The 24745-nt window shown below is 49.2% G+C and overlaps 1 protein-coding gene across 3 annotated transcripts in view; it reads left to right on the forward strand.

The window, feature by feature from the left end:
• Positions 1 to 24745, forward strand: part of NF2 (neurofibromin 2 (merlin)) — a 49292-nt gene that overhangs the window by 295 nt on the left and 24252 nt on the right. For all 3 annotated transcript variants that reach the window (XM_009072072.1, XM_009072056.1, XM_009072064.1), the window contains exons 2-8: positions 12687 to 12812; positions 13835 to 13957; positions 16159 to 16242; positions 21191 to 21259; positions 21419 to 21501; positions 22105 to 22180; positions 22456 to 22590. In XM_009072072.1, coding sequence (XP_009070320.1) covers positions 12687 to 12812; positions 13835 to 13957; positions 16159 to 16242; positions 21191 to 21259; positions 21419 to 21501; positions 22105 to 22180; positions 22456 to 22590 — 696 coding nt within the window. The remainder of the gene's footprint in view (positions 1 to 12686; positions 12813 to 13834; positions 13958 to 16158; positions 16243 to 21190; positions 21260 to 21418; positions 21502 to 22104; positions 22181 to 22455; positions 22591 to 24745) is intronic.

Genomic DNA, 24745 nt, shown 5'->3' on the forward strand with positions numbered 1-24745 from the left:
CGGTTCAGCCTCGCTCGGGGTTTAACTCACCTTTGTTTGGGTCATAGTTCGGGGTGTAATTCCGTGGATGCTTTGGTTGTAGTTCGGTTCGTTCTGGCTGTAACTCAGCTTTGTACTGGGTGTAATACACCTTTGTTTTGGTCATCATTTGGCTTCGCTCCGAGTATAATTCGGGTTTATCCTGGTTATAATCTAGCTCTGGGCTTTGTTGTCACTCAGGTTTAATTTGGGTGTCATTCATTCTTCGTTAAACCTTCTGAGTTTAATTCAGCTTTATTTTGGTCATAGTTTGGCATTGTCCTGGTTGTGATTTGGCTTCATTCGGAGTTTAATTCAGCTTTATTTTGGTCATAGTTTGGCTTTGGTCTGGTTGTGATTTGCATTCATTCTGGATGTAATTTAGCATAATTTTGTGTATAATTCATCTTATACTTTGGTTATAACTTGACTTCATTGTGGCTATAATTCAGTTTTACTCCAGGTGTAATCCAGCTTTCTCTTGGTTCTAGTTCAGACTTATTCTGAGTTTAATTCAGCTTTATTCTGCTCACAATTTGGCTTTAGCCTGGGTTATAATCCCATCTTTTTTTGGTTATGATCCATCTTTTTCCTGCTACCACTGCACTGTGTCTGCCACATGGTGGTCCCCAGGGACCCAACTCTGAGTGCTCCACAAACACAGGAGGATAACATTTTGGCTTCCCCAAGGATGAGGGATGCTCCAGGGAATTGTGCCTGGTTTTCCTTAGATACTTTCCTGGTTTTGGGCCCTTGGTCCTTCCAAAATATTCTCCTATGGCAGTTGCTGCCGGGCCTCAGGGATCTGCTCTGCTTTTGCTGCTGATCCAGAGGGATTGCACACACAGACCATCTCTCCCCACTTGAACTAGTTTATATTTCGGTAGTCTCACCCAAGTGCTGACGGAATCCCAGTGCCCATTAGCCAAGGGGTGTTTGTCATCACCACTTTCCTTGCTCTGGAAATCTCTTGTCAGCCCTCAAGAACTTCCTGCCTTTCCCAGGGACTAGGGATGTACTGTAGACAGCTTCCCACTGGCAGCAGTGTGTCCTGGCTCCGTTCTTGCCTGGTTTCCTAAGGCTGCCAGCAATAACTGCTGATGGAAAGTAAAGTATCAGGGGTTTGTGCAGCATTCCCAAGGGGTTTGGCCCTGCAGCTTGTGCATCTTCAGCTGGCTTTTTGGGGAGGTTCCTACCAAAAGGGCTTGTCCCTGCAGAGACTCCACACTGGAAGGAGCTCAGGAGCTGCAAGCGTGGTCCTGTCCAGGGCTCCAGGGTCATGTTGGAGCTGGTGTGGGATGCACAGGGGGAATTTGGGTGTCATCCTGGCCCAAGGGAGTTCAGGCCTCATCCTTAAGCACAGAGTCCTCAAGCAGAAGTGAGGGAAATACTTGGATGCAGGTGGGTGATGGAGCTGTTTCACACCTTGATTGGTGCAGGTGAGAAGTGACTTTTCATGGAACCATGGAATGGTTTGGGTTGGAAGAGACCTTAAAGCCCATCCAGTCCCACCCTCTGCCATGGGCAGGGACACCTTCCACTAGCCCAGGTTGCTCCAAGCCTTATCCAGCCTGGCCTGGAACACTTCTAGGGATGGGGCAGCCACAGCTTCTCTGTGCAACCTGTGCCAGTGCCTCAGCACCCTCACAAGAAAGAATTCTTTCTCAATATCCCATCTATCCCTGCCCTCTGGTAGTGGGAAGCCATTCCCTGTGTTCTGTCCCTCCAGGCCCCTGTCCAAAGTTCTTCTCCAGCTCTCTTGGAGCCCCTTGAGGCGCTGGAAGGGGCTCTAAGTTCTTCCTGGAGCCTTCTTTTCTCCAGGCTGAAGAACACTCCAGCTCTTCCAGGTTTTCTTCAGAGCAGAGGGGCTTCAGGACTTGGAGGATCTCTGTGACCTAATCTGGGATTGCTCCAAGCACAGGGCAGCCCAGCCTGAGGTGTGAGTTTTATCCAAGCTGTATCTGAGCAGTCCAGCTCCCTGGCTGTATCTCTGTCCCTGTTTGTGTCTCATTGTGCAGCTCTGAGGAAAGGTTCTTGTTTTGCTGACTCTGCAGGAACACCCTGAGCCTGACCTGCAGGTGGATCAGACACACCTCACAGCCTCGGGTCGCTGGGATGGGAAGGTGTCCCAGGGAAGGGTTTGGCTTGACCACACCCACGGTGAGACCTGGAGCCAGGAGCACAGCTTGTGTTTTCCTGGAAGTCATCAGGGTGGGAGTCTTGATAATCTGGGGAGGACCATGCTCCTCCCTGGAGCGATCCAGCCCCTGTCTCAAGGTTTTCTGGGAGAGGAGCTGGCAGCACTGTGTTTGCCCAAGGATCTGTGTACTTCAGGGTGTCTGTGGATGGGAAGGAATGTTGCTGTACCGAGCAGGAGGCTGGGAGAAAGAAACCTGCCTCACTAACAACTCCAGAGGATCAGCAGGAGGAGGTGCAGCAGTAATCTTGCTGTTTGGGGGCTCTGGAGATGTGATTTTGCAGCCTGTGAGTGGCTCCTTGTGCTGACAGAGAGCCAATGGCTTGTTGGATGTCCTGTTGGTATCCTGTTCCTGAGGTCCCTGTGATTGGGTTTGGCTGTGTACCCGGTGTCTGGGGCCTGATCTCTGCCTCAGGCTCCAAACCTCATGGAAACCACAGCCAAGCAGGCAGAGGAAGGATGCAGCAATGTTCTGATGCCTAATCCATGCTGACACCTCTGCTTCACCCCAGGCTGCACATCCAGGTGGCCTCTCCAGGGAGCTTTGCTTGAGGCTCAGGAGCTGTGTGGTGGTTGTTTGGAGCAGGGTGGGACATTGCTGCTCCATGTGCCAGGGCTGCCGGTCCCCGGGAAGGAGAGGCTGGTCAGGAGCTGAGGAACCTTTCTTGAGACTGCAGTTCAGGCTGATTTCTGTTGTCCTGCAATGCCACTTGTCATGCCCGTGGTCCCATCCACTTCCAGAAGTCTCTATCCTCCATCCACCCCATGATAAATATCCACTGCTCTTCTCCATGTTGTACCTTTGCACTCCCAGCCTTGCTCCAAGTGTTGCCATGTTGCTTTCACTCATCCTTTCCTCCTTTTCCTGCAGCTGGATGCCCAGCACAGGGCTGGGGCCAGCAAAGTCAGTCCCAGCTCTGGAGGAGAGCACGTGGAGTGGTTGGGAGATCCCAATCCCCAACTCTGGTTTAGTGATGCCTCAGACCTGGACTGAAGGTTGCTTGTGCAAACTGCAGAGCCACATCTCCTGTCCCAGCTCTCCCCCTTCTTCTGACTCTTCTAATTCTTGGGTTGTCCTGTGCAGGGCCAGGAGTTGAGTTCGATGATCCCTGTGGGTCCCTTCCAGCTCAGAATATTCCATGGTTCTATGACCCCACCGTAGCTGTAGGGGGTACACCTTGTATTCCAGCGTTAATTTTTCAGTCTACCCTGCAGAAATTCCCAGCTGTGTATTTGAAGGGATTAAACCTGCTTTGCATCTGTTTACTCTGCAAATGATGTCTCTAAATTGAGCCTAAATCTAAAATAATTCCTAGAAATGAAGTCTTAATCTTTCTAACATGGTGACAGAGCTCAATAACCAGGGCTCGGGCTTTGCCTTAAATACTTGTAATTTGTTTGGGGAAATCTCAAAGGCACAGAGCGAGTGTCTTCCTTTTTGTTTCCTCCATCACAGAGGTTAGAGCCAACACCTAATTAATTGATAACATCTGGAGAAAGGATAGATATTTGCATAGCTCTAAAATCCCTGAGTTAGAGCTGCCTCCCCTTCCTGAGAACACCTTGGATAGCCACACGGTCCCTCAGCAGACAGAGGTGTTTCGTGTTGATTTTCTCCTGTGATAACTCCGTGACAGGAGGCATAAATTGCAAGAGGAAAATTTAGATTAGATATTAGGAAGAAGATTTTCCCGGTGAGGGTGGTGAGACCCTGGCACAGGTTGCCCAGGGAGGCTGTGGCTGCCCCAGCCCTGGCAGTGTTCAAACCCAGGTTGGCTAAAGCATTGAGCAACCTGTTCTGGTGGGAGGTGTTCCTGCCCAGGGCAGGGGTTGGGGCTGGATGATCTCTAAGCTCCATTCTAACCCCTTCACATACTATGGCATGACGTGGCACACTGTTGGGGTACAGATTTGGGAAGTGTTTGAAGAAGTGGCAGCATCAAGCAGAGCTCCTCAGGGTGTGGGGTGTGTAGGAATGGCCTGATGGCAGTGCCAGGAGCCTGCCATGCCCAATGCCACCCTGATGCTGTTGCCACCCCAGTGGTGCAACTCGCTGGTAGTGGCTCTGAACCAAATAAAAGTAGTTGACATGGCAAATGTAATGTGATTTTGGTGGTGCCTCTCTAGATGGGGTAGTTGGTTAACTGTTATCTCTGGAGTAACATAACCCCAGCAAAACCCCCAACAACATCTTGCTGCCAATAGAAGCTGTGGCTGCCCCATCCTGGAAGTGTTCAAGGCTGGGTGGGAGGGGGCTTGGAGCAACCTAGAATCATAGAATCATCAGGGTTGGAAGAGACCTTTTTTATCATCGAGTACACCCGTTAACCTGTCACTGCTGTAACCCCTAAACCATATCCTCCAGCACCAGATCCAGACACCTCTTAAACACCTACAGGGACGGTGCCTCCACCACATCCCGGGGCAATATTCCAATGCCTGAGCACCCTAACAGGGAAAACATTTTTCTATTATCTGCTCTGACTCTCCCCCTGACTGAGACATCAGCTCATAGCCATTCTCTCTAGTCCTCTCCCTGCAGGCAGAGCAGGATAGACCATCCCCCCCCACAATGCTTTCAAGTAGTTGTAGAGAGCCATGAGGTCACCCCTCAGCCTCATCTTCTCAAGGCTGAACAAACCCAAATCCCTCAGCCCTTCCTTATAAGACATGGTATAGTGGAAAGTGTCTCTGCCCGTGGCAGAAAGGTGGGATGAGAAGAATTTTAAGGTCCCTGCTACCTCAAACCATTCCATGATTCATTATATGATTAAAACCCCATGGTGATTTTCAATCCACATCCAAGGCATCGTTTGTCCCATTGTTCCAGTGGGATGGCAGATGTGTTGCGTGGGTGGTGTCAGGTTGGGTCTCACACACTCCCATGTGCAGTTTTTTCTCCTACAGGAACCAAGTTCCTGGCTGACAGGAGAGCCCATTCATCTTTGTTTTGGCCTTGGGCATGTCTTTGCCCATTTCTTCCTCTTGCAGTGCTCCATCTTGGAGCCACACCTGTTCCAGAGGTGTGTTTTTTCCTTGTGTTTTCTGTCATGTCTGTGGTCTTGGACCTGAATCCTGCAGGGATGGTCACTCCATCAAGGTGCAGCTTACCTCTCAGCTGCTTCCCAACTTTAATCCTTTGGAGTCTTAAAAACGAAAGGAAAAGCTTTATATTCAGGCTGGAGAAACAGCTTAAATGTTCAGCAGCAAGAAGAGGCAAGTGTGGACTGATGTATTTGCTAGTCTAAATGTGCATCCTGCTACTGCTTCAGCACTTAAGCTATTCCTCTCTGTCCAGGGGATAATCCTGGTTGGAAGGGAGGGTTTTTATCCCAGTGCCCCACTCGGTGCAGGGCCAGTGGATGTGGCTGGATGCAAAGCTGTTGTAAGTAGACAAGACCTGATTTCGGCAGTGCGTGGCCAAGTGCTGTCCCTTTGTCACCTGACATGGGGAGTCGTGTGGTTGAGCTGCAAAGCTCATCCTCTGGAACAGGAACAACTGAGGATTTGGTGATGGAAATCTGGGGCCGAATGAGTTTTTGAGGAAGAGCTGGAGCAGTAAATTGGAGCTGAGTTTTGAGCTCTGTCCAGTCACTGCACCAAAATAAAAAGGTAGGAGGAGGAACACAGGGAGCCAAGTGCCCTCAGCTTCCTTGTGCATTGCAGGATACTTGGAAGGGGTTTTATCCAGATCCTTTCATCCCTGGGTCAAGCAGCAGCTCAGTGGGACTGGCAGGGTCAGTGACCTCTCCATGCTGCAAAGCTTCTTCGGGCAAGGACACACTTAATGGGCCAAGACAAATCTTTGGGCACTAACAGCTATTTTGAAAACCTGAGAGAAATGATTGCCCTCAGCTCCAATGTGATCCTCAGTAAATTGTTGGGATCCCAGCTGTCAGGTCAGTGTTCTGGTTCTTCCATGTGTGCCCCAATCCCACGCCAGTGCTCAGGAACACATGCTGCTCTCTTTAAATCTGAGAGGCAGCAGGGAAGGACTGTTTCCTCACTCGTGCCTTGGAGGGGTTTATGCCCCAAAAGTCAGAATTTTTGCTGATTCACACCAGTGCCATTTGGGAGTTGATTTCTCAAAGGTGTCTTGCTTGGTGTGGTTTAGTTCTGCATTCCCCTAAGCTGTGCACAGGTCACATGAGAGTTGTTACGAACACAGATCTTTGGCTTCTCTACCTCACTTGGCACCCAAAAGGCTTTCTGGGTCCCCTGTCCCATCACAGCCTCTTCCAAGCCAGTTTGAATGCCTGTTATCCAGTTCTCTCCAAAGATGCTTCAAAACCACTGCCAATCCCCAGTCTCTGTTAATTAATCCAGGGATGTCTTGATGCAAAGGGGAAGGAGGGAGGGCATTTGGGACAGCAACTCTTTCTCTTTTGGTCTATAGACTCTAAGTTTTGATGCTGTTCAATACCTCTTTTTTTCCTTTGTACAAGCAGTGCCTTTCAAGTAGGTGGCTTTTGAAATTAAAGGTACTTGAGCAGGGAAGCAGCCCTGGAAATAATCTACTTGAAGCTGGGAGACAGCACTCTGTTGGGGAATCACAGAGCCCTTAAAATGGGAAGAGAGGGATTTGATGTGGTTTAACCTGGCTTCATTCAGAGGTGAACTGGCCAGTACCAGGGCAGGGCTGCCCTTCTCTCCTCCTCGGGTTGAGCTGTCTGTGTTCAGAATGCAGCAGTGTGTGAAAGAGCAGGTCAGGCTGGTGCTGAAACACCCGGGTCTGTCGGCTGGGGAGCAGTGTGCTGTGCTGTGCTGTGCTGTGCTGCAGGTTGTGTAACAGCAGCACAGAGACAGCTCTGCCTAATGTCAGCTCTGTGCACCCTTGGCAGAGGTCCCTGCATGATCAAAATCCTACTCTCACCCTTTTGGAGCTTCTTCCCCTGTGTCAAATTGCTGCTTGATCCCATAGCTCTTTATCTGTGGGAACCCAGCTTACAGGGTGAGGTGAAGCTTAGGGACATGGAATCATGGAATGGTTTGGGTTGGAAGAAGCCTTAAAGCTCATCCAGTTTCATGCTCTGCCATGGGCAGGGACACCTTCTACTAGCCCAGGTTGCTCTGAGCCCTGTCCAGCCTGGCCTGGAACACTCCCAGGGATGGGACAGCCACAGCTTCTCTGGGCAACCTGTGCCAGTGTCTCACCACCCTCACAGAGAACAATTCCTTCCCAACATCCCATATAACCCTGCCCGTGGGAAGCCATTCCCCCTTGTCCTGTCCCCCCAGGCCCTTGTCCCAAGTCCCTCTGCAACTCTCTTGGAGCCCCTTTAGGCATTGGAGGGATATCTAAGGTCTGTCTGGAGCCTTCTCATCTTGGAGAAGAGAAGGTTCTCTCTGGAGCCTTCTCTTCTCCAGGCTGAACACCCCCAGCTCTCCCAGCCTGGCTCCATGGTAGAGGGGCTCCAGCCCTTGGAGCATCTCCATGGCCTCCTCTGGGATTGCTTCAGCAGCTCCACATCCTTCCTGTTCTGGGAACCCAGAGCTGGAGGCAACACTGCAGGTGTGTCTCACCTGAGCAGGGCAGAGGGGACATCATCACCAGTTGGGAGCCTGTGCTCCCTGTGTCCTGCTCCGTGGGCAGACTGTGCTTCATGTGCTCCACTCCATGTGTCCTGCTCTGTGTGCAGCCTGTGCTCTGTGTGCTCTGCTCCGTTCCTGTCTCGGGCAGACACCACGGAATGTGCTTGGCTGCACCATCTGCATTCTCATGCCTCGGTGCGTTTTTGGCCTCCTCGGTGGTTAACAGAAATAGGTTTTAATTAAAAGCTCATTATCAAGTTGTCGTGTAGCATTAGTAAATAAAAATAACTTTTACAGCCCTGCCTTGTGACTCTGTAAGTGGCAATTGAAAGTATTTGACATCACTTGATGTAAAAAAAAAAAAAAAGGACGAATATTGCATATTTGATTCCCTGTTTGCTCCAAATGGGCTTTAAATCTAAATAAATGGTTGTCCCTGGCACTCTGGTTATCATTCAGGTCCAGAAGGAGAAATAAATATGGTCTGCAGTCTCAAAACCATCTCCATTTCAGTTGTAAACTGTTGTGGATGGGTGGTTTGGGCATCTCCTGGGGGGGCTTGGAACAGCTACAGCCTATCCATTTCCTGATTCCCAGGTGGTTAGTGCAGGGATGCTCTGCTCAGCCTCTCCATCTCCATCCCTGTTTCAGTGAAGAGGTATTTCATCCTCTTGATAGTTTCCTTCTAAATGGAATAACAGCACCCAGTAGAAGCTGAGCACTTCATCTGGTGTTGCTCCCCTTTTCCCAGTGCTCCCTTAGGCTGTGGTGTCACCGTGGCAGGGGGTCTGTGCTCTCTTCTCCTCCCCTGCACAGAATTAACACTTAATAAAATGATCTGCTGAGTGCAAAGCCATTTTCTGCATTATTTAGGGAGAAATTGGTGCAGTAAAATGCTCTATAGATGAGTCACTTCTGCAAGGTCGTGCATTAACCTGGTCCTGTGCCTCCTGTGGGATGCAGAGGGGCTGCTCCACTGGGTTTCCCTGGGAAGCAGCATACCCAGGCTGAGCTGGTGAGTACTGCCTTGCTGTCCTTCAGTCCCTTGTTTGTGCCCTTGTTCCCCATTCTGACCCCAGGAATAGCTGAAGCTCTAGTGGTTTGTGTTTGTGATGACAAGTTCTGTCCCCTGGAGTTTGGGTACCTCCCTGGTGTCCGAGGAGAGATCCTTGCTCTTCATCTGATCTTAATCTTCTTAATCTTAAATGGGTCAAAAGGTAGTTTTGCTTTTTCCTTTCTCATGTAGCTAGTGTAAATTCCATTTCATACAGTCATGGAGTATCCTGAGTTGGAAGGGACCCACAATGATCATCAGTCCAACCCCTGTCCCTGCACAAGACACCCCAACAATCCACCCTGTGCCTGAGAGCATTGGCCAAACACTCGTTGAGCTCTGTCAGGCTTGGGGCTGTGACCACTGCCCTGGGGAGCTGTTCCAATGCCCAAACAGCCTCTGGGGGAACAACCTTTGCCTGATATCCAGCCTAACCCTCCCCTGACACAGCTCCAGCTGTTCTCTGTCTTGGCCTCCCTCCTTGTCACCCCATGACAAGGGGATCAGATAAGCCTTCTGCTCACTTTTGGAGCTGCTTTGTTGACTCCTGAGCTGAGGAGCGGTTGTGAAACTTAACAGAGAGGTTCTGTGCCGAAATAAACGGCCCAGTTGCCTGCTGGTTGGAAATGATTCTGGGTGCAGGTTAATAAATAATGCAAACCCTGTTAATAGATGCCAAATGCGCCGTCTCCGCTGGGGAAAAAGATGATGCCAATAACCCAGGCTGGAAATGCTCTGTTCTAGCCACTGGCTGCTGAGTTCTAAGTGTTTAGTGCTGTTTATTTAAAATGCTTTGCTGATAGATTGTAACCACTCTGTGCTTAGTAAAGAACATAAATTCCAGCTCTGTGGAATAGCAGCCTGGCACTGCTATCCCTATTTATAAAGCACCTCATCCCGTGTTCCTTCCATCCAGCACCCGTGCTGTGATCCTGCTAATGGGAGAAGGACTGCAAATGTCAGGGGTGATGCCTGCAGCGGGTGGAGAACGCTGGAGTGACGCATCCTGCTCCGTCCTGCGGCTCACGGCGAGGTTATCGTGGTGGAGCTGTTTATTGGGAGACTGAGCTTTATTCTAGCATTGTGCCAGCCCCTCTTGTGTCTGGAGAAGGTTTTTCTGCTCCTTAGTTTTGTTTTTAGGAGCTCGTGATGGCTTGTAAAATCATCTTAGGGCTTCAGGTGTCACTTGGATGGTGTGTGACAAGGAATGGGAGCTGCCAGCCTGTCCTGGCTGTCCCCAGGCTCTCCAGCAGCAGCTCTTCCTTTCCCCTCATGCCTGGGGGGCGTTTGTTTGGTATTTTACAGCTAGAAAACTGTGGCAGTTAATGACACGAGGCCTATAAAGTGTGGTTGAGGAGGGCTGAGGTCCTGAGCGTCTGTAAAGCAGTTGGAGTTCAGCTGTCAAAAGATGCCACTTGAATGCAGATCGTTATTTTAAGTACTGAGGTGGGGAGGGAAATGATGGCTCTTGGAATAAAGGTGCTGCTGCTCATTGATATATTTAATGAAGGCAATTCAGCCCAGTCAGGGAGGATCTGTGCAGTGTTATGGTCGGACACTGGAGCATTGTGCAGGAATGTTAAATATATATTTCTGCTGTCACATAAATGCTTGGTGACAGAGCAGTGGTGTAAAATGCAGCAGCAGAAGCTATCACTTAAAATACAGCCCCTTAAAGGGACTTGTAAAAAAGAGAAAGTGATTTTTTTTACGCAAGCAGATAATGATAGGAGAAGGGAGAATGGTTTTAAACTGAAAGAGCAGAGATTTAGATTGGATGTTAGGAAAAAATTGCTCCCTGTGAGGGTGCTGAGGCACTGGCACGGGTTGCCCAGGGAAGCTGTGGCTGCCCCATCCCTGGAGGTGTTCCAGGCCAGGTTGGACAGGGCTTGGAGCAGCCTGGTCTAGTGGAAGGTGTCCCTGCCCATGGCAGGGGATGGAATGAGATGAGCTTTAAGGTCCCTCCAACCCAAACCATTCCTTGATGGTTTAACTATCACCAAGTTCAAATTGCAGGAGATGAAACCAGATGAAGCTCCTGCTTCAACGCTCACTGCTGGTCTTCAAAACCAACTGGTGGTTTGCTTTTGGGGAGGAAACCTTTGTGTTGTGCCAGCTGGTGAGCAAGGGTTGGGTACCTGTGTGAAACTTCACAGGGATGGTTCCATGGGGAGCCACAACCGGTGGAAATCCCAGCTGGGGAGGGCTCCGTATTCAACACACTGATCCCACGGGATGTGGAGCAGTGTCTGGGAAGGCAGCACTGCTGTCAGCAGCCCCAGGAGCCTGTCCTGGGGAGGTTTGGTGCAGGCACTGAGCACTGCGCTGAAGCAATAGGCTGAAATATGGTCTTACAGAAGGAAAAGCAGCCGAAAACACTTTATGCAAAGCATTTTAGTGAAGAACTGGCCCTTTGCTGTCAGCCTGTTTTTATGTGCCTACAAAAATGGTACCAAATAGCTGTTTTAATGTGTTTTGTCTGAACCCTCAAGTTAACCTCCCTCTTAAAATCATAGTCAGGAAAAGATCTGCCGCAATCTGAGCCATCCTGTGCTGAGCTGGAGCCCATCCCGGGGGCTGGAGGCTAGTGAAATGTGTGAAATTAGGGGGTTATAATTACAGCACTGCCAAACTTGCTCCTGGTGTTTGACCTCGAGGTGTTGGCGGCTCTCGGTCTGGATTGCGGTGAGCAGTCCGGGGGTGGTGTGTTTTTGGAGGGTAGAGTCGGTTTCCTTCTATTCTGGGCCTGTCAGCCTGTGTGTGTGTGTGTGCTGTGGGAAGGGAGAAAGCAGCGACAGAGTGAGTTAATCAAAGCCATCATCGCGGCAGTGAGCTGGAGCTCGGCGGCTGTGCCCACAAGGCGGCAGTGGGTGACAGCGGGAGCGGCGCTGCTCGGCATTAATATTGATGCTGTCCAGGTGGCACCAAGATTGAGTTGTAGTGACAAGAGAGTGTGCCGAGATCCTTCTGCCCTAGGGCTTTAGAGTAATGGCCATATGTCTCGGTCCAGCAATTGTTTTCACCGTGCAGATGGAAGACCAAAGTGGCTTTGGCATATTAGATTCATCTGTTTTATGTCCCTCTTCACCTTTCTGCCTCCCAACGCCTTCTGGTTTTATGAGCAAACTTCAGTAGCGACATGGATGCAGCTGCAAGATTGCTCGAAGGACACGGCCCCTGAGCAGGACCAATTTTCTCCGCTCCTGAGCTGCTTCTGGCACCAACAATTTCAGCAGAAAATGCAGTTTGACTCTTTCAAAATGTGCTCGGAGAGAACTGCTGACTTCAGTACTAATTAAGGGGGCTTTTTTGAGCTCTTTCTCCCTATTCTCCGTGCAGGCTTGGTGGCTCCGGATGCACACACTGCTTGCATGGATTGAGTCACTGCTGATTCTTGGGAGCACATTGCCCCCCTCTCCCAACACCTCTTGCTGGGGCTGGAGCTTGTGCTGGAGGGAGGTACTGTGCTGGAGACAGCCACTGAGGGGCAGTTTAAAGTGATTTTTATTTCTTGCTGGGAACAGGCTGCTCCTAGAGAAACCTAAACACATCAGGAACCTAAACCTTAGCTCAACAGGAGCCTAAATGCACCCTTAAGTCCTCTGTTGAGTGTCACCAGGGGAAAAAGCAGGGGCCTTACAGTGTCCTTTTTGGGAAAGGGGGGAAGTCACATCTCAGTTTCCTACTGAAGGAGGAGCTGGTGATCTGCAGATGAGATCAGATGGAAGGGTATAACATGCGCTTCATTAAGATGTTTTCTTGTTGTGCCAGATGCCTTCTCCACACTCCCAAAGACCTTGTGAGGTGAAAACACTGGATTTGGTTGAACGTATGAAGTTCTGAAATCTATCTTTATAACTCTGCTTGCTGTGTGCTCTCCTGCAGGTGAAGTGGAAAGGGAAGGACCTGTTTGATCTGGTGTGCAGGACACTGGGACTGCGGGAGACCTGGTTCTTTGGGCTGCAGTACACCATCAAGGACACAGTGGCTTGGCTCAAAATGGACAAGAAGGTTGGACCTAAGTGCACAGAATCCCAGAATGGTTTGGGTTGGAAGGGACCTTAAAGCTCACCTCATTCCACCCCCCATTTCCCTTGGAAGGTTGTGTGGGATGACAGAGGAGAATGTAGGTCCCTCTTTGTTTGAATGCCTGAGGATGTGTGATGTGTGATGTCAGGGTGAACTGAGTGAAGTGTTTGTAAGTGTCATTCATCCCCATGGGATCTGTAAGTCAGATTGGGAAAAACTGACAGAGATACCTCAGTGTGTGCACACAGAATCCCCTGAAGCATTTTTGGAGACAGTTATGCTTGGGTGCTGCACTTTGGGGTTGCTGATGTAAATGAAACTTAATCTCTCTCCTGTGCCCCTGAACACGGAACCATTAGGGGAAAAGTAAAGTTGCATCTTGGCTTGTTTTGTTGTTGAGATGTACAGAGAGCTTGGGAGGAGGAAAACCAGAGTGAAAAGGAGATGGGGATAAGGGAGGAAACAGTTCCCAAATCTGTGAGTCTCCAGGTTGCTGCAGGGTGGGTTAGAGAGGTGATAGATCTGGCTCTGTTCACATCCAAAGGGTGTAACCAGACAGTCATGCAGACTGAGGGAGGTCTGTGTCTCACCTCTCCTGCCAGGGTTTTAAACCGGCATGAATGTGAGCTGGGCAGTGCCACCACAGTAGAAAGGTGGTGAGAAACAGCACTGAAATAAGTACAATGCAGGGAAACAAGTAGGAAGTGGAGTGGTGGCATAGCAGACCAGCACTGCTCCACAAGGGTTGAGAGAGGCAACGAGCACATGGCAGATTAGCATCAACCTTCGCTGTCTCATTTCTCATGCTGTTTGTTTCTGCCTTTTTTGTTTTCCTGCCTTGTTAGGAGTGTCAGAAGTGTTTGTTTTCTTTTTTTAACTGCGGTTTCTGAACTATTTAGGTCTGTTCTAGATGTCTAAAAGTGTTTGACAAAAGATGAGCTAATTTGAACAGAAGGGAGCTGGGTCTTTTCTTGAAGAAACTGAATGGCTCTTGTATCCCACAGGTTTTGGATCATGATGTTCCGACAGAGGAGCCCAAAACCTTTCACTTTCTGGCCAAATTTTATCCTGAGAATGCAGAGGAGGAACTGGTCCAGGAGATCACCCAGCACTTGTTCTTCCTGCAGGTAGGAGCCGTGTCTGTGCACTGTTAGCCAACCTGAGGGAGAAGCAGCCAGGATGAGCAGAAGTGCCAGAAGGTTGCAGGATCACAGGGTTGGTCTGCAGAGTGTGCTCCTCATCCTTTTGTTCACACTTCTTCAAAGGGACTTGTCCTCAAGAGCAAAAACTTCCTAAAATAGGTCAGAAGTTCTTTGTGTGGATGAAGCAGTCAGAGCTGCCCAGACTGACAGACCTCCTGAGCTGACAGTCAGGAATGACTAGGTGATCAGGAATATCAGTGGGGGGTGGCTCAGGGACATGGAGCTGTCAGACAAGGGCTTGGCCAGCACACCAGAGCCTCGATGTGCACCTCTTCAAGGTGTGAGGTCAGCTGTGCTGAGGGTGCAGCTGCCTTAGGACACAATGGCATCATTGTGTGTGGCAGGGGAGTTGCATCGTGGAGCAGAGAGTGCAGCCAGCCTGGTTCCAGGCTGTACAGCAAAGTTCAGCTCCTCACAAAACAGCCTTCAGGTAACTGGAGCAGAAGAAAATCCCAGCAGCACAGCTCTCTCTGATGCAAAAACAGAGAGAAGGGGAAACCTCCTGGTCACACCTGCCCCAGGAACTTGTGCCCTGCTGTTAAGCATTTGGCAGCTGTGGTGAACACATCTCAGGGTTTCCATTCTTTATTTAAAGTACTCCACAAAACTTTGTGTCCTGAGAAATCAGCTCAGCTGATGATGGTGTGGTAGTACTGCATGGCTGATAACAAAGAGCTGCTGTCACAGGAGGTCTCTTTCAGAGACAGCATCAATTTTCTGACACAAGATCCATTTTCTGACACATTTTTCCTTTGAAGAGTTGTGCCACCCACAGCAACAGGGAGTAGTGCATTCCTACTCCGACCCCTGGGTACTCCTTGGGATGTTTCAGCTCCTCTGTGGCTGTTAATTTGAAGAGAAACTTTAAAAATTAAAAAAAAAGGCACTCATTCTTGTGTTTGTTACACCAAAGCAGAGGCAACCTGGCTTTGGATGCTCTTGGAGATACCACTGTATCCTACGGTGTGTCCTGCCCTTTCCAAGTGAGCTCTCCTGCTCCTTGTGCTCCTCACTCTTCTAAAGTCCAGCTTTGCCCTCCAGAACCAAAGGATTCTAAATGCAAAGTTGATCTCCAAGCTCTGTCTCATGCACTGGTGTCTCTGTTTTTAAATATCTGATTTGCCTGGAGCTTTGTCCACAATGAGGAAAAATGTTGTCGGCACCTTTGAGAAAGAAAATCAGAGAGGAAGACAGCTGCATTCTCTCCATGCAGCCCATGACTGTGCTGTTAGGATTTCTGTGCTGAGAGGAGCACGGGCTCCTGTAAGAAGGCATTTGGGAAACAGGAGCTCATAGAACCTTGCAAACTCTCCTGTTTTTATCTTGATGCAGGAGAATATCTCCTGTGATTATGCTGTACCGAACTTTGAGGACTCAAAGCACGTTATAAATTCAAATTGCTGTTCCTGCATCCCTGACAATCCATTTAACTCTCCTGGGAAATCGTATGCTTTTTTCTCTCTCTTTAATCAGGAAAATTAAGTGTGCAAACCCAAAAAATATCAAACATGACAGGTTTAATTTTTTAACGCACAGAACTGGGAAAGCAAAGCTGTGGCTTTGGGGAGCTGCACGTGGCTCTCCCGGGAGCATGTGCAGGGCTGTGCTCAAAGCACTGCCACAGAGGTGACCTGCAGCTCTCGGTGCTGGGTGGGATCAGGGGGATTTAGCCTCGAGCACAGGTGAGTGCTGACTCACAATGAGGCCTGAATGTCCCAGAGCAAACCTTGTGCTCAGAGACTTGGCTGCAAGCGCTTTTTCATTTAGCTGCCTGTATAGATGTCATATCAATCCATAGCTTATGCCTTAAGAGGTTTTATCTCTGTGTTTACACACAGGACTTTCCACCCTTGCCTTGCCTTTAGCAACAGGATATAGTGTCTGTCATTTTTCCATGTATAAATTTAGCCCTTCTGCCAAACCTGTCTGAAAAGGTGGTCTGTGAAAGCCTGAGCCCTCTGAGACACCTGAGACTTCCTGGGCCTGAATTGTAATTAGTGGTAGGAAAATTGTTAACTGTGTGGTTGACAGCTTGAGTTGAAACAAACTGCAGCCATCTGCTGTGACAGTCATGCTTTGCTCTGCTCCACTAAACCTGTTACCTGTGCTTTCTGTTCTACATGCAGGTGAAGAAGCAGATTTTGGATGAGAAGATCTACTGTCCTCCTGAAGCTTCTGTCCTGCTGGCCTCATATGCTGTCCAAGCCAAGGTAGGCACTGGGGGTGTTCTCCAAGGACCTGGTGATGTTGGTGGTGGGTTAGTGTTGATCCAGGGAAGCCAGATGCTTTGTGATGGACCCATTTCCCAGGGAAGGAAAAGGCAAGGAAAGTTGTGAAAGCTTGGGAAGTGAGGGGGCTGCACTAGCACTGCTGCCTTCTCTGCATGGCTGCTTCCTGGCTACCTCCCAGCATTGGGTGGATCTTTGCTTTCTCTTTCCAGGACTCTTTAGCAAGTGCTCAGCTCATGAGCTGCAGTGCCTGCTCGTGTGTGCCTTATTCCTGGAGCAGGCGAATTCCCTGAGCCTGTGCATTTTTGGATCTCTTCCCTGCTTTCGCCATTGTAGCCAGAGGCAAGGCAGGACTCACAGCTCTGCTGCTTCCCCAGAATACTTGTCATCATGATAATTACTTTATTTGAGTGCCAGAGCTTGCCACGTCCATGTTACTGCAGCGTGAAAGGGCTCTTCCTGGATTCTCCCTGTGTCCTGGGTTTGATCTTGGATGTTTAGCCTCACCAGACAGAGGCAGAAGTCAGTGCTCATGAAGTTCCCTTCATTCCTGAGCTGAGTTCTGCTCTGGGTTGAGAGCTGAGGGTTTGTTTAAGAGAACATTGTTTTCCAGTGTGGAGTAGGCAGCTGTGGACAACGTGCAGCAGCCCAGGGCAGAGAGACTCCTGGGATGGAGGGAGCAGCCCCAGGGACATTCCTGCAGGAGGGGAAGTAATTTATCCCTGTGTATGCGCAACATGTCCTGCTGCTCAATTAACAACTCTTGTAGCTTATCTCCAGTCTGTGTGTGCAAAGCTAATGTCTCTGGCAGAGCAGTGACTGCAGTCTGATCACAGCCCAGCTACCTTATCACTGTAGCTCCCAGTCGTGGTCGGTTCTGACTCCCTGGATGTGGTTTTGGGAAGTGTTTGGCTCTCAGGATTGCAAGCAGATGGGTGTGCTCCAGGTTTACCTTGTCCTCCTGTCCTTGAGGAGCACAGTTGTGGGGCAGTTTAGGAGAAGCAGGTCTGTGGGACCTGGCAGTGCAGGAGAGGGAATTTGTTGGCTAAGAGAGGGCCTGATCCAGGCTGGTTCTTCCCCATTGCCATATAATTTTCGTCATAACCCTTCAATCCACGCTCAGTGTGTCTGGATAGAGCCCTGGGTGCTGTGCAGTGGAGTTCTTCGATGATAAATCTTTTAATTGACTAGAAGAAGGTGTTTTCTCCTCATAGTCACAATATTGATGAGCCCATGTTTTGTTCAAGAGACTGATCAGCCAGGCAAAGACAAGTTGCTCTTTGAAATGTTCCTGTTAGTGTGAAGCATTTATCACTCTTATTGGAGTGCACAAGTAAACACTTCTTGGCTTTCTCTCCATTGACCTGCTGAGCTGAGGCTACATAGGGGATGACTTTTTCTGTTGCCAAAATGAATAAACCATTGGGTAAATATTGAGCTCTGTTACCTCCTGGCCGTGACAGCTCCTGCTCCCATGCTCAGGAACAGGCTGTGACTCGGTTCAGAACGGTTGGCTGTCCCCTGTCTCCTCTTGGAGCTCAGCTGCTGCCCTTGTGCTCGGTACACACGTCGGGAGGAGGTCAGACAGAGCCAGAGCAGTTCTCACCTTGCACGTCTTGATTCTGCACCCAGACTGGGAGAAGGTGGAAGAGGGATGACCTTTCTGCTCTTCACTAATGGGCTTTTCATCAGACACCGTTTTCCTCATTGCCCCTCCAGCCTGGCCTTCCCCTTCCGCTTTCATTCCCAGCAAAAGAGAAAGCTGAAAGCACATCCTCAGTACAGAACTGGGAAGAAAGACACTGCAGGTCGTCTCCTTCCAGTTAAATAGGATAATGATGTCCTTCCTGGACAAGAAAGCAGGCAGTGAGCGCCGTAATTTCACTAATAACGAGCTGATTTGCATGATTAGGGCATAATAGCCTGACAGAGCAGCGTGTGTGCATCCCCACAGCCATCTGATTGACAGCCAGGTGGGTCCTGCCACACCTCCTGCAATAACAAAGGAAACGTGGGGGTCATCAAGACGAAAGCTTATTTATTTCTCTCTCACTGTGTTCATTTGGGGAATTACTATGTGTTTTCCCCTCTAGCCCTGTTCAAACCACCCACACTGCTCTCCGAGGTTGGAGGTGGTTCAGGTTTTAAATAGCTGGAAAAGACGTGGGATCAGCTGAGAAAAATGGGAACATCCAGGAGGTTCTTCTATTTTTTGCCCCTTAAATGCAGGTCACTGCCGTGCTGCAGTTCTCTCAGCACTTCAGATCTTGTAGCACAGCAAAATGCTCTTTAATTATTGTTATTTTTCCCCAAAACAAGCAATACTTGGCATCAGTGTGAAACTGAGCCTGCCTGTGTTTATCCAAGACAATGTAAGCCAGACATGAATGTGGTAAATGCAACTTCCATGCCTAAACATGAATATTAATCATACAGTTCAATTAACAGGAGCTGAAATTCCATGGCAGTTGGGAAGTAATGATTTAATTGAAAAGGTCTTTAGAAGTTGGTTTGTCTAATCATTTGAGCCAACAGATTCTGCAATACTTAAGCCATTTGTTGATTTTTGACTTGTGAATAATTAATGTTCTCATCCAGACTTCCCTCTTAGTACAAATATTCCTTTGGGACACGGCAATATTTTTCAGCACATGAAAAATCACATAATCCATACTTAGTCTTGGATCTCCATGGTAGATCACAACAGAAAATAATCATGTTAATCCTATTTGCTATTATTTGCATCACCCGAAAATTATTTACTTGCTGCCTGTCCAAGGTTATTGGAGTTGTTTCCTTTGCCAGTGCCACGTTTATAGTGCTGTTCCTTTTTGATGTGGATTCAAGGGATGTGTACCTGCAATGTGCTGCATCCTGAGGAGCTTCAGGCCCTTAGAAGACAGAGAGTTGCTGCTGCTGAGCACCCTCCTGGATGAAATCCGGGGTGGTTTGTTCTATTAATTGAAGTCTGAGCCAGTGTTGGTTGTTGTTACATGTTCCCTTCACATCTGCATTGGCTCCAAATCAATATTTGTGTCTTTAATCCCCACGTGTTGTCTCCCAAGTGTCGCTCACTGGGCTGTGGAGAGGATGTGTGTGTGTAGACTTGTGATGCTGAGCTCTGGTTTTGATGTACACTGTGGATAACCAGGAGTGGCTGAAGAAGCTGTGGGGGCTCAGCCTGGAGAAGAGGAGGCTCAGGAGGGAATCTTCTGCTCTCTACAACTCCCTGACAGGAGGTGCAGCCAGGTGGGGTCAGGCTCTGCTCCCAGGGAACAAGGGACAGGATGAGAGGAAATGGCCTCAAGCTGTGCCAGGTTGGACATCAGGAGGAACTTTTTTCATGGAAAGGGCTATCAGGTATTGGAAGGGGCTGCCCAGGGAGGTGATGAAGTCCCCATCCCTGGAGGTATTCAAGGAATGACTGGATGTGGCACTCAGTGCTCTGCTGTAGTTGACAAGGTGGTTATCTGTCACAGGTTGACTTGATGTTTTCAGAGGTCTTTTCCAAACTAAGTGATTCTGTGATTCTGATGGTTCTGGCATTAAAAAGGAGGCTGGTAGGAAAAGCTTCCTGACTTGTTACATGACCATCATGTGTGCCTTGGCTTTGGTTTTAAAAATTGTCACCATTTTGTGCTTCCTGAGCTGAGCTCCTCGAAGGAGCGGGGACAGGAGGGAAGGGCTTTCTGCCTTGCAAGGTGAGTGACTCGAGCAAACGTCGCCGTGTCTCGTGGAATTGGCCATTGTCACTGCAGAAGTCCTGTTTGCAGGGGAATGACAATGGCATCACTCTGTATACGTGCCTCACATCTTTCATTGCTCTGCTCCTGAGCCTGCTGGGTTATCTGAGGAGCCGTTTTCCGGCAGTTTCCTGCCCTCTGAGGCTGTACGGGAGGTAAATTCATTTTCACATGCACCACAGGGACATGAGGCTTTTCAATCTGTTAATAAGCAGTTTTATTTCTTAGTCACTTTATATGCTGCTCAAAGAGGTCTAAGTCCAAACAAATACCAGTAATTACTGGATGCACTTAACAAATCTGAATTGGATTCCACGACCCAGTTGAGCAACAGACCCTCTGGCAGAAAAGCCACCACCTGCCTCAGAGGAGTCTGTCAAACTCCTCTAATTTTTTTGATATTTATTCATTAGAGTGATGAGCAGTGACAGAGAAACCACCATCTGCCTCATCTCTATCACTGGTATCCATCATTTTTTGGAGACAGGTCTTCGTCCGTATCTTAATCCCTTAATTCTAGACCTTAATTTCCTTGCCCAGGGCAGAGGTTTGGGACTAGATGATCTCTAAGGTCCATTCCAACCCCTTAGCAATCTGTGAATCCATTAATTCCTTGTTTCATTACCAGTGGGACCTCTCAGCTGTAGTCCTGCCCTGCATTGGAGGAAGTGTTAATTAGGGCATGGTAATTAGAGTAGAATAGACAACCATCATCTAGTCCCACTGGTCAAACAATGGTGGTCATCAGCTGGTGGTGGACATCAACTGATAATGGTTGTCAGCTGAGGTTGTGAGCAGTGGTGGAGTCACCTTCCCTGGAAGTGTTCAAAAAATGAGCAGACATGGCACTTGGGGACATGGGTTAGTGGTCATGGTGGGATTGGGTCAAAGGTTGGGCTTGATTATCTTGGAGGTCTTTTCCAACCGGAACAGTACTATGCTGATGGAAAGTTTTGATCTGGTCCCACCTGTGCTGCATGAGCAGGAGGAAGTTATTAATTTCTGTTAGCAATGAAATGACAAAGAAGATCAGGTTATTACACTTGTGGAGCAGCACATGTTCTGTGCTCACGAGGTGAGGTGTGAGCAGACTGTGTTCACTGCCTCCCAGGGGAGTGTGTGAGGGTGAAGTGTTTGCCTTGCCCTTATTCCCGTGGGGTGAGCACCATGTCTGTGCTTCTTTCTAGTACGGCGACTACGATCCCAACGTCCACAAACGAGGCTTCTTGGCACAAGAGGAATTGCTTCCAAAGCGGGTAAGGAGCTGGGCAGAGCAGAGGAGGAGGTGGCCAAGCCTTCTTGAAGTCTGACATGGTGCTGGGACCTGTCTTGGGGCTCAGGGGTTTCTGGCTTTCTTGCTGGCTAAGGAAACTGCACCAGGAGCAGTGGTGTGACTGGTCTCTGTCTCCCCACAGGTGATAAACCTGTACCAGATGACTCCAGAGATGTGGGAGGAGAGGATAACTGCGTGGTACGCAGAGCATCGAGGGAGAGCGAGGTGAGCTGTGCTGCTGTGGTGGGTCGGGGTCAGTCCCCTCCCCTGGCGAGTCACCAGGGTTTGGGGAGCTTGGGCAGGGGATGGATGAGCTCTGCTGCCAGCAGGGTTAATCCCAGCACAGCTCTGCAGCAGCCTCACAAGGGACAAAGGCTCTGCATGTGCCCTGCTGTCCCCTGGTCACTTGGGGATGGATGCTCAGTAAGGGCCCACCTGCAGAGGGCCAGAGGGCTTTTGGGGCCAGGAAAGGAAATAGGGATTCAGCAGTGTATTGCTGCCTCAGATGGCAATAAGTGCATGTGTTGGATAAGCCTGGATGGATCTGAAACAGGGGCCTCCCAGCCAGGGATTTCCTATTTGTGCTGAAGGGACTGGGAGGTGGACAAAGCCAGGCCTGGAGTGCTGCATTTCAGCAGCTGTTAAGATGCTGGCAAGCTGCAGAGTGGGATTTGCTGTTGGACTTTATTGATCCTGCCAGCAAAGACTGGATTGACCTGTGTGATAGAGACAGTCCAGGCTTTAAAGCCTGGTGAGTGCTTAGGATCAGCAGGAGCAGCCAACTCCCTCTCTGATCCTCCCAAACACTGTCCTGTGTCTGCCTGACAGAGATGAAGCTGAAATGGAGTATTTGAAGATAGCTCAGGACTTGGAGATGTATGGTGTGAACTACTTCGCCATCAGGGTGAGTGCAGGTTGGGGATTGTGTTTTCCTGCCAGTGTAGCTCTTGTGTTAGTCTCCATCCCTTGTGTTGAGACTGGGGAGCCTTGGCAAGCTGGGAGATGGCTGGGGTGTGCTGGGAAGTCTCAGCCTCACTGCTGGGGAGCAGCAGCTCTCCTGGTACCCAGTGCTGTTGGGTGGATCTGTGCTCGGGGCTGGCTGGGGGAGATAACAGTGGTTCATGTCTGACCCTCCCAGTGGAGTGAAAGGGATTTCTGCTCTTCTCTTTCTTTCCATAGAATAAAAAGGGCACAGAACTGCTCCTTGGAGTTGATGCCTTGGGTCTTCACATTTATGACCCAGACAATAGGTTGACCCCTAAAATCTCCTTCCCATGGAACGAGATCCGGAATATCTCCTACAGTGATAAAGAGGTAAGGGTGTGTCTCGCCTCTTTCTGAGAGCAAGAAGAACACAATTGGGATTTGCAGAGATTTCTCTTGGCTTCTCTATCTGCTGTGCTTGCTCTCACCAGCTTAGCTAAGGGAAGCTCAGCTCCTCCAGTTGAAACCTTAATTCCAAGCCTTCCTGAAGCCTTGCAGGAGTGGGTGTGCAAGGGGTCACCTGGGAGCTATTCTCCTCTTTGGTTTCAGAGTACATTCAAACCATCTATGTAATCTTCAAAAACCCAAAATTGCTGTTGATGTGCTTAGCCCAAATATCAGAGTTCAGAAGTTGAGATCTCTTGCTTTGCTGAATATATTACAGTATTTATTGCTGTGGATATATTCTGTATGATGAAATACAGGGAGATGTATTCCTGGGGAGAAGAGCTTTTGCCATCTCATTACACCATCTTGAGTTTCAGGCTGTTTGACTTGGCATAACAGCTGGAATCTTTTCAGGAAGTTGAGCAATTTAAGCCCACTGTTGGACAGAGAATTATTAAATCCAGAGCCTAAGTATGGGTCTTTGGAATTGTTTGCCCTCAAACCTAGCTGAGAACGGCAATGGAATTGGCTCTGGAGGGGGCACTGAGCAGCTCAATTTTCAGTCAGAGAGAGCTGCTCAAAGAAACCAGCTGCCTTCATGGTAAGGAAGAAAATTAACTTCTTAATTAAAAATGGTTTTCTAATCTAAACATGATATTGATCAGGGGAGAAGCTAAAGGTTTCTCATCAGCTGCGTTTATTGCATGTCTTGTGAAGTTTTATGAGCAGTGAAGCTGTGCTGGAATTCTCTTCACTTGCTTTACTCCTTAAAGAGCTTCATGACTCCACAAACAGTACAGCAGTGAGTGAGTTCCAAAGCTTCTCTGCCTGTGACAGAGTGCAGTGGGGGCTGAGTGCTCAGGCATCACCTCCGAAGTCCAGAGACTGACACCTCCATAACGAGGCCTTGCCACACACTGTAGCAGAGCTTTCTCTGGGGAAAGGACAGATCCCTTCCGTCAGGTCAATCATTGGGTAATCAGATGCCCATGAGCAGACCTGACATGATAGCAGCCAGGGCTAATAGCTGGGAATGACAGCTCTGGCGGCTCCTCAGAGGGTTTATCCCTCCTAACAAAGATTGGCTGTTGTGTGAAACTGAAATTCCTCTCTTGCCATATCTGCTGCTGCTCTCCGTGCCTGGTGGGGGTTCTGCTGGAGCCCCAGTCCAGGGACGTTCATGCACGTCTGCTGAGGTGAAAATCTTAAAGCACTGGCTGTTAAACTGCCAAAGCAGAGCAGTGCAGGGTGAGCTGTGCTGAGCCCTGCGCAGGCAGACAGTGCAATGACAGATCGCCCTGCGCTAATGGACATCACTCCCTGCTCCAGCATCTCAGCACCTTACCACTGGGGTCTGGGGAAATGATGGAATACCTGCATGTCTCCTAAAAATTGCTGTGTTGTGAGCACTCCATCTCTTCAAGTACCCTTTGGCTAGTGCAGAGCCTTCTCTCTATCCAGGGGATGCATTACCAAAGCTCTCAAGGCTGGTGATGCCACCTCTGTGCTCTCAAGAGACTCACTGTGGGAGAGCTCTGTGGAGAGGGTAAACACAGGCTGTGGGTGGAACTGTTTGGTTGGCACAGGAAGTGTAAATTCAAGTTAGAGCCAGGGAATAATATTTTGAATTGTGGAGGTCTTGTGACAGGGCTGAGTTCTGAAGAAGAAAATGCATGGAAAATCTTTTTGGGGAGTTTTTGGAGTGGAAGTGTCAGTGGGAAGGGGAGCAGCTCCTAGCTGTGTTCCTACTGCATCCCTCCTGCCCTTTTGACTCCCTGACTGGAGAAGCAGCCAGGTGGAGGTCAGGCTCTGTTCCCAGGGAACAAGTGACAGGATGAGATCTAACAGACTCAACTTGTGCCAGGGGAAGTTCAGGTTGGCTATTAGGGAAAATTTCTTTACTGCAAGGGCTATTAGTCATTGGAACAGGCTACCCAGGGCAGTGGTGGAGTCACTATCGCTGGAAGTGTGAAAAAAACCTGTGGATGTGACACTTGTGGACATGGTTTTATAGTGAGCACAGTAGTGCTGGGTTGACAGTTGGACTTGATGATCTTAAAGGTCTTTTCCATCCTTTACAATTCTATGATCCATTGAG

This window comes from Acanthisitta chloris, unplaced genomic scaffold, assembly GCF_000695815.1.
Source record: "Acanthisitta chloris isolate BGI_N310 unplaced genomic scaffold, ASM69581v1 scaffold12700, whole genome shotgun sequence".
NCBI lineage: Eukaryota > Metazoa > Chordata > Aves > Passeriformes > Acanthisittidae > Acanthisitta > Acanthisitta chloris.